The sequence below is a fragment of the Euwallacea similis genome, chromosome 28 (genome assembly GCF_039881205.1).
Source record: "Euwallacea similis isolate ESF13 chromosome 28, ESF131.1, whole genome shotgun sequence".
Classification (NCBI taxonomy): Eukaryota; Metazoa; Arthropoda; class Insecta; order Coleoptera; family Curculionidae; genus Euwallacea; species Euwallacea similis.
Genome location: NC_089636.1, coordinates 2,051,834 through 2,061,688, shown reverse-complemented (window position 1 = coordinate 2,061,688; position 9,855 = coordinate 2,051,834). Strand labels below are relative to the sequence as shown.

At 33.6% G+C, this 9,855-nt stretch overlaps 1 protein-coding gene across 1 annotated transcript; it reads left to right on the top strand.

The window, feature by feature from the left end:
• Positions 1–450: 450 nt before the first annotated feature.
• Positions 451–8,105, top strand: Pisd (phosphatidylserine decarboxylase). The gene is made up of 6 exons (XM_066403145.1): positions 451–603; positions 690–875; positions 3,409–3,647; positions 3,706–3,890; positions 7,301–7,470; positions 7,723–8,105. The coding sequence occupies exons 1-6, from the start codon at positions 534–536 to the stop codon at positions 8,001–8,003; spliced, it is 1,131 nt and encodes a 376-aa protein (XP_066259242.1). The 5' UTR covers positions 451–533; the 3' UTR covers positions 8,004–8,105.
• Positions 8,106–9,855: the final 1,750 nt, after the last annotated feature.

Genomic DNA, 9,855 nt, shown 5'->3' with positions numbered 1-9,855 from the left:
AGGAGAAAGGCGACTCCGAAAATGTGAATAAAATATAGGGTTCTAGACACTATGTCTTTGGCATTGCCCTGACTATTATCGCTATTGTTAGGTTTAATTTTGTCTTTTAATTGTGTGGGGAATGTTCGTTCAGATATCTACCACAAAATTAATTTATTCATCCTTATTTTATCATTCAGTAGAGCATATATTCATGACATAACACAAATACTAAACATAAAATTAATTAACTGATCCAGCTACACTCTGAGCATTCTACTGAAATCGCCAACGGCCAACGTACCATTCGTAATATTGATGGACCTAAGCGGGGGCGAGGGGGGTAACTAATAACGACATATTTTAAAACAAATTAAACTCTAGACGGCTTATGTGCGTAATCTGACTATGTTTTTCTTGTATCACAAAGTGTTCTCCCTTTAAGCTCACTACTGATATAATTCAGAGGTCGTGAACTTGATAACAATGCTGTATAAAAGCGAAACAGCACGGCAAAAAGCTTCTTATTATTTGTTTAATGTGTCACGTTCAGAATGGAAGCAGCGAAACAGGACGTTACAGGAGATTTTTTTTACATCGAGTTTGACTTTCTATTGTTAATAGGTCGGTTGCATACATTTTTACTATGTAACAATTAAACGTTTTTTTTTTCTTTTGAGCTTAATTTAAATTTTCTTTTTCTCTTCCAGGTTGGACAGAATGGGAAGGTGTAGTCAAAAAGTTTGTTCCTCTGGGAATATGTCTTATAGCTGTCATGCAGTGGCGAGCTTACCGACAGAAAATAAGAGGAGGCACTGTGGCCAATCAGTGGGAGGTTAATTTTTATTGTTTCCTACCTTTGCGAACTTTGAGTCGATGTTGGGGATATTTAGCCGGTAAGTTTTTTAACAATTTTAAATTAACCAGAAAGTAACCCTTTGATGTTTAAGCCTCTGCCTATAGTAAAGCACTTGCTCATTAATAACTTTATGGTCTTGTTTGTGGGTCACATCTTCATACATGAGCGTAATCTTGATTACGATTCAGATATTTTTCCCTTAACTATTGTCTAAGAACTATTTTAGATAGATCAAATTTTTTAAACATGAATCAGCCATGTAAAATGACATCCTTTAAGGATAAAACATTTCCTATAATTCCAATAGTCTTTATCTCCGATCAGTCGCATTTGATGAATAATTACTCTTTTGACCTTACGCAGGCCAAATTGAGATCAACAATATTTATTAGTTGTACCTTCAAGGAATCAGTTTGTGTTTACAATTTTATAGACTATATGACGCTTCTGTTATCTGTAGAATAACCAATGAATTAGAGTCATTGTTTGTTAGATTTTGTGGAATGTCTGGCTTATTAAACTATTCTGAGCTATTTTACGAATTTGTCAACATTTCAATTTGAACATCCCTATTATGAAGTTAGCTAAAATAGATTTTTTTCTTAATATGATCATTCTGCTCATGTAGGGTACAGTTTACAAGCTCCAAAATTAATTTTGGTTAGTAATTTTTACGAACATTTTTTGATTTTGTGTTATTCAAGATATTATTTGAAAATTGATTTGAAGCTTTATAGTACAAAAATATCACAAATGTTCAAAAAAATTTATTGTTGAAATTATTGATAAAATTGTTATCAATAAATGCCAACTTCTCGAGAGTTGGTGTTGACCTGATGTTCCTAAAACCGATCAGTAACACTTCTTAAAATTTGGACGCTTTCCAAGAGAAATAAGAGTCTTCGTATGCACCTTTAGGATTGTAGAGACATTTTGAAGATTTCTGGGAATTTATGTATTATTTATTTAGAGCTTTAGAATCTCTTTAAAACCGATTACTTAGCAAGCTCTCTAAAGTTGAAAATTCCCCAAGAAAATTGAAGGACTCTGATACATTTTCGGGACGATATAGAAACTTCTAGATATTTTGTAAAGTTTTTTATTCATTGTCACACCCTGGAAAATCGAGAGTCATAAAATTCATCAGCAATCGATTTAAATTATTATGAATTTGGGAGAAACTTTCAGAGGTTTCTCAACCTCTTCTCATATGTTTTAATTATTCAGTGAGTAGGATACTAGAAAATTCCCTAAAGATTTCTGTGAGCTTTGGTAATTTTTGTATTAGTTCTCAAGGCCATTAAGCTTTAACAACTCCTTAATTTGAGAATTTCCCGAGAAAATTAAGGGATTCCGTGATATCTTTGGGAAGTTGAATGATCAAATATTGTATTCGAGTAAGGTGGCTAAACACTTTAATATCGTTTATTATAATCGCTTCGTTCTTATAGCTGTACTGGTATTGCGAGGGCCGTTTGATAAGTCAGTGACTTTTTGAATGAAAGATATTTTTTTCGGCCAAGAAACGTTTTATTTCTCAACATAATCTCCTTTTACCTCGTTTTTCGAATTTTTTTATCCCTTCCTAATAATAGGTTTTATGAAGATCCTCAAAGTAGGCGTTTATTTCAATGATGACGTTTTCATTGGACCCAAATCTTTTCCCGCCCAGTCATTTCTTCAGGTTCGGAAACAGGAAATAGTCGCAAGGAGCTAAATCTGGAGAATATGCTGGGTGGGGTAGTAGTTCGTATTTATGAATTTTTGCCATAGCCACTACACACGTCTGCACCCGTGCATTGTCTTGATAGAACAGCGCTTTTTTCGCTAAATGCGATCGTTTTTGCTTCAATTGAATATTGGGATTTTTTCAATAATTTCTTGCGTGAGTACCTCTTTTAGACGACCTGAACGTTCTGCGTCACTTGTGCTGGTACGACCACAACGAAACTCAGTAAACCACTTCTTAACCATTGAAATTGATGATGCAGAGTCCCCATAGTATTTATCAAGCTTTTCCTCGGTTTTGATGATGGTTTTTTTACGTAAAAAATAATGCTTGATCAGCACACGAAATTCACTTTTTTTCATTTTCGTCGAAATTCACGAAGTCGTCTGCTTTCAGTGATTATTAAACATAAACTAAATGACGTAGCTTGCTCAAAATTTGACAGTAGTCTACTAACAGATGACAGTTGACGGGAGTAGTGTTGCATTTAAAGCAATTATGCGCGAAATTAAAAAACTCACTGATTTATCAAACGACCCTCGTAGATTAACACATTACTTAACAGCGTTCTCCTTAGGCATATATGTAGCTAAAATTGAATCACTAGAAGATTTCATGATTTTTTTAGAAACATGCTAACAATCATGTCAAATTATACGACATAGATAAAAAGGCTCAACAAATTAACCATCGAACCAGCGTTGCGATAAACCTTTTTTTTCCTTAAGAGTACTTTACTATCCCAACAATATTTTAATATGTGACAGCCCTAATTTTTACGACTTCTATTACTATCAATAATCATAGCATCCCGACTTAACCTACGCCACTCATGTTCCAGACAAAAAATTGCCAGAATTTGCTAGGCCAATAGTGTACGAGGCCTACTCGAAAACGTTTGGAGTGAACATTTCCGAAGCTCTTCATCAAGATCTGACTTCATATCCTAGTTTGGCCGATTTCTTCGCAAGAGCCCTTAAAGCAGGAGTGAGAGTGATTGATCACAATAGTTGTCTTGTTTCACCCTGTGATGGGACGGTATTAAGCATAGGAACGGTCAACAATGGCCGAGTAGAGCAAGTTAGTACTTTTTGGTTTAAGCAAATGAATAGATAGTTAACAATAAAGTGATTTTTAGGTAAAAGGGGTTAGTTACTACGTACAAGACTTTTTAGGGGAAAAAGTTCTTAATAACAATATTAATAGTATTAGCGTTAAATCGGAAAACATAAAGGAGATGCACGAACATTTATTGCACAAACCTCATGAGGGCAACACATTATATCAATGTGTCATCTACTTAGCTCCTGGTGATTACCACAGGTAGGTCATCTTTAGTAATTTTGCTTGTTACCATTTCACTCATCTGGAGTGTATGGGTAAGTATTTGAAGTTCTACTGCCCTAGTCTCGAGCAGTATTGGTTGCTACTTACACTTGAAATTTTGGGTTTTCATACTATGTTCTAAGTATAAAAATCTCAAAGTATCAAGGATTTGTTTTACTCTGTATATTGGGGTCTCGATTGAATTTCAGCAATGAGTGAGATTAGAAATGTAACAAATATTTGTATTAATTTTTCAAGTTCGTTCATTGCATATTACAAAATATACAGGGGACAAACACTTAATTTCCATGGTACTGCGATTTTTCTTTACTCGGAGCATACTTTATACAGGGTGTCCCAAATAAAGTGAGTTCCATGGGGATTATGGAAGCGGTAAGAGATGCAAGGTGACTCAAATTAGAAAAAAGAAGCGCATTTTTGTGCTCATTCAGAAAATGTTCTAAATTTAAAAATATGCACAGGGGTTGTCAAAATATGAGCAAAAAACTGAAAACTGCGATTTTCGAAAATCATAAATTGTGAGTACACTGTTTGAGTAAATTGTACCAAATTTGGCAGTTCTTTATTATTGACAACTGCCAATTGAATGACTTTTTCAGAATTTTTCCAGGCCTTCTAGATTTCGAGAAATTATATCCAACTTTGTTATATCTTATGGCCGCCATATTGGATTTTGGTGCCATCGAATAGACAATAAAAAAAAGTTTTTTAACCATGTATCACAAAGCTGCCCTTGGACCTACCAAAGTAAGAAAAATAAATAAAAACATTTTTCATCTTAGTAGGCTTAGAAACAAGTACTTTAGTGTTGCTAATCAAAGAGCAGTAATGTACGACGTATTCTGTTTAATGGGACAATAAAAACTTAATATACATATTTTGAGCTCTACCTGCATTTCTTCCACTTAAAATGTAGCAGTCATTAATCTCCAGCTTTTCTTGATTTGAAAACCGTTCCATAATTTTATTACTTGAAAATTTCTGCCGAATGAAAGTGTAAAACTGATAAAAATGAAATGGAAAAAATAAAAATTGACCTCAAATACAACAATAGTGAAGACTTTTTGTTGACATTCGTTGCATGTAACGAAAGTATCCATAGCAACACTAAAGCACTTGTTTCTAAGCCTACTAAGGTGAAAAATGTTTTTATTCATTTTTCTTACTTTGGTAGGTCCAAGGGCACCTTTGTGATACATGGTTAAAAAACTTTTTTTTTATTGTCTATTCGATGGCACCACAATCCAATATGGCGGCCATAAGATATAACAAAGTTGGATATAATTTCTCGAAATCTAGAAGGCCTGGAAAAATTCTGAAAAAGTCATTCAATTGGCAGTTGTCGATAATAAAGAACTGCCAAATTTGGTACAATTTACTCAAACAGTGTACTCATAATTTATGATTTTCGAAAATCGCAGTTTTCAGTTTTTTGCTCATATTTTGACAACCCCTGTGCATATTTTTAAATTTAGAACATTTTCTGAATGGGCACAAAAATGCGCTTCTTTTTTCTAATTTGAGTCACCTTGCATCTCTTACCGCTTCCATAATCACCATGGAACTCACTTTATTTGGGACACCCTGTATAGGGCGTTTCTTAAACATGCGACGCAGCTTTAGGAGCATATTCTTTGGACCAAAAATAAGAACAAAAGTTCATATAAATGTTACGCAGAATCGCTTCGTTTCCAAAATACAGAGTGGTAAAAAAACAGCCCCAATGTTATTAAAAGAGTTCCACAGTCACTTAGAAGTAGATTGGATTCATGCATCCTAGTTAGTGAGAATCATTTTAAACAATTGTTTCAATTTTAAAATTTGAATTCGATTTATATTTTGTTTTTTTCTATTATATTGAGTGTTCTTTATGGTGCTAATTTTAATAAAAATATTAAATGTTCAAATATGTACAATATGTTACAATTTTATTTTAATCGAAGAAACTTAGCGAGATGCCAGCAAAAACAAGGGACAGATAAGTTCCATTTTTAGTTGCTCTAATCAGAGTAATTATAAAAATTGCAAAAATTTACCAGGAGTTACTATTTTTGTATAAAATTCCGATAGACCTGCCTTGTAGGTATGCTCCTGAAATTTCTAGACGAACTTTGATATGTCTCAAAGACACCAAAATAGTATTATTAAACGACAACATTTTAAATTAAATTGTCTTAGGAATTTTTTTTAATAATGAATAACGGTTTTTCTAAAAATTTATTTCGACACCCTGTATTTCCAAAATACAGTAATTCCAGACATGTGTTTATCTGATCTTTTTTCTTATCTCAACCCAAGGAATATACCCTTAAAGTTGAGCTGTATGGGTAGGAAGCGTTCTGTATAGTGAGTTTAAAAAAGTTGGAATAAATTCATTTCAAATTTAGTCCATCGATGTATTAAAATTGACAACAATAAAGATCATTAGTGAAATGATAGTAGTCAATATTAAATTAACTGTACTGGTATTAGCTTACCCAAAATAATCAATCTGAAAGGAATGTGGCTACGCACCGAATTGTAATTAGTTTGGTTTATAGCTTTGTGCTAAAAATATTCCGGGTGTTGCAAAAAATGCGGACTTACGGTGATATATGCGGTGTTAATGTTCCCGACCTGAATTCGATTAACTAGAGTATGATGACCATTATCCAACTAGTAAATTATCGCAGGAATATTTGACCAAGACGGACAAGTCAAATTGAAATTATCCGGATACTTCTGAAGTTGACCATCAACTTCGATAATTAACAAGTAAAATATTTTTTTCTCTGTTTTTAAAATAGACTAAAATTATCCGCTAATATACCGTCCAAGTATTCGGATAGGTGAAATATATTTGCATAACCGAACAATTTACAACCTCACACTAAACTTTTATTGTAGTTCAAAACTGAAAGTAGACGATGTTCCTTTGACATTATCTAAAAGACAGTCGAACATATCGCCTCAAAAAAATGTATTTAAATTGTCTTTTTAAATTCGAAATGAAAAAATAGGCGCTTTCTGTATTAAAAATATACACCTAGTCTTTGTGTCATCCTGTATAATGTAATGCAAATGTAATGCTTACATTTGAACTGAATTTATTTCAACTGCTTTGAGCACACTACATAACGGAAATTCCGTTTTGGTGAACTTGAATCACCATGTAAAGGTCTTCCCCAGACCGCAAGGTAACATTTACCGATTTCAGATGCCCAATGCGAAATATCTCTTCTGCCAAGGTCGCTTTGATTCTCGCTTAAACCCAGCCCTCTGGTAGAACAAAATTGTGCCAACCTCGAGAATAGTACCCCCGAGGCTTATGCCCCACAATAGGTTATTTTCTTACTTCTTATATTTTTGCTTTGCATAGCATTTAACTGATTAGAACGGAGTTTTAGGTTCCATTCGCCAGCCAATTGGAAACCGATGCACAGAAGGCATTTTTCCGGTGAATTGTTGTCTGTTAATCCACGTATTGCGAAGTGGCTGCCAGGATTGTTTGTTTTGAACGAGAGAGCGGTTTATTTGGGGGAATGGGAGCATGGGTTCTTTTCCTACAGCGCTGTGGGTATGTATTTTTTTTACTAGTGGTCATCTCGTTTGAATAAATAAAGTAATGCTTCTACATTCAAATATTAATGTTGATTTCATTAAATTTGTTGCATAAGTCGTGTTGTGTTATATTCGATTTAATGAAGTAATTAAAAGAATATTTTAAACAGTTTGTGGAACAGAATAAACAGTAGAAACCTAGGTCAGACTTAAATCAAATTAACTCAAAATTATAATTTACCGTGAAATTTTCTCCGTTTCTTTTTAGGAGCTACCAACGTGGGCTCTATTAAAGTATATTTCGACAAAACCCTTCAAACGAACCATCAAAAGAAAACTCACAAATTCAAAGAACACTGTTTAGGAAGTGCCATAGATTTACACAAAGGCGATCTTGTCGGAGAATTCCGCATGGGATCTACGATAGTCGTTATTTTTGAAGCACCATTTAACTTTAAATTCAACGTAAACCATGGGCAGAAAGTACTGATGGGTCAATGTCTGGGGACAGTTCAACATGAGGTGAAGCATAAAGAAAAGGGCAGTTGAAGACCGTTGGAGCTCAACCTGGATATGAGTTATTTACAATTTATTTTTAAGTATTAACTCGTGAAAAATGTGATATTTTTTGAATAAATTTCGTAGGAAAAACTCTTTTATTTTCATTCATAAGTGTCATGCCTATAGACTTCCTCGTCTTCAACCAAAGATTGTTCTGCTTGCATTGCACTCCATTCATTAAACATAAGTATGCGATAATATCTAGGCTCTTTACATCGAAATAAGGGCTAATTGCAATGGTGACAACATACCTATTCTTTTGAATATCGCCTGTATATATTTTGTACAGTAGTCTACAGACAAACTCATAGCAGTAGGTAGCTAGTAAAATCAACATGAAGTTATAAATCATAACGATTTCGTACATATGTACGGAATCACTTCATTTCCGAAATTCATGTGCATCATGTCTATAGGTTACCCGGAATAGATTTGAATGTTTTACTGAGTGTATTAAAATGTTGTGTTTTTAGACAAAGATGTACTACCTTCACGCAAAACTCTTCAAAACCAGCCTAGAAAATTCAGAGGAACTTAGTTCAGACCTAAAATTAGCAGTGGGTGCGTTCGAGTAGCCTACTTCTCATTGCAATTAAGTTATGTAGGATTCGATAAATGACTGTACCAAAAAAAATGATAATTATAAAATGTTTCATTCACCATTGTTAAGAGAACCTTCCTCTTCAGATTTCGTCTGTAAATATGTTGTCTTCGCTGCCCTCGAAATCTTCACTCTATATCCCTACATTAAATAATGTTGAAGTTAAAAAGAATAGTTTTTCTATTAATTAACAAAAAGGTTATTTCGAGTTAGTTATGAAACTTATTAAATCTAATAGACTTACGTATTCAAATACAAACCGCCATGTTTCCATTATGGCCAATGAGTTGACTCCTTATAGCAATTCTTGAACCAAAAAAATTTGGAATTCATGTCAGAGATATCCATTTTAAAACGTATTAAACCTTATAAATCATTTTTTATTAGGTTGAATTAAGCATTTTTAACAGAGTGAATTTGATATTCGATTTTACTTTTTAAGTGATTGACCCACATAATTTCATGGATTCGTATACAAAGAATTACAGAAGAAATTAGCCTTGATACGCCATTGGAAAATAAATAAATCTAACTACATATCAAGATATCGTGGGAAGATGGGTGCAGAATGGGACAGGAGGGTAGATATATATTTCGTGACACTCGAACAGGTGTTGGGATCGACAGTGAATAAATACCATCACGTGCGACGCTCCAGAATTTCTGGATCGCCCCCTACATTTAGTCCTAAAAGTTGCCGCAATTACGCCAATTTATTCGTATATTACAAGTAAATAATCAAGCGTTATCTTCTTTTTCGTATTACATGGATGGCTTAATTTTCCTAAATTAACATTGCAGATCTGCCCAATTTTGAAGCAGGTGAGTAATATTGATCTCTTTCATAATTTAAGAAAATAAATTTTAAACAACGAAAATAGTAATAAACTAAATAGATGTGTGTTCTAAATGAAATTATACATATTTGTGGTCATTTACGGTAATACACACCTTTATAGGTACCTATCCGCTATCTGCTGAAGATTACTTGGCATTTTTTTATTGCCTTTCTTGGTATTTTCAGGGTCTGTGTTAAATTCACGATTCCAATAATACCTGAGCTGATGCTACTTGTGTCTGTTGCACCGCTACTTTCCTTGTACAGCTAAATTATGTAAATGACTATTTCCTGCACTGCAATTGCTGTTAATCGTCGAATTGTACTCAACACAAGAGATTTAATACAGTCGTAATAAACACCATTTAACAACCTTGACAAAGTTCGGTTAAAATAAATTA

Bases quoted from the DNA above. Each gene is read 5' to 3' on its own strand.
- Pisd (XM_066403145.1), top strand. From the start codon at position 534: ATGGAAGCAGCGAAACAGGACGTTACAGGAGATTTTTTTTACATCGAG. The intron at 876-3,408 runs GTAAGTTTTTTA...CTCATGTTCCAG, and splicing joins ATGTTGGGGATATTTAGCCG to ACAAAAAATTGCCAGAATTT. The intron at 7,471-7,722 runs GTATGTATTTTT...GTTTCTTTTTAG, and splicing joins CTTTTCCTACAGCGCTGTGG to GAGCTACCAACGTGGGCTCT.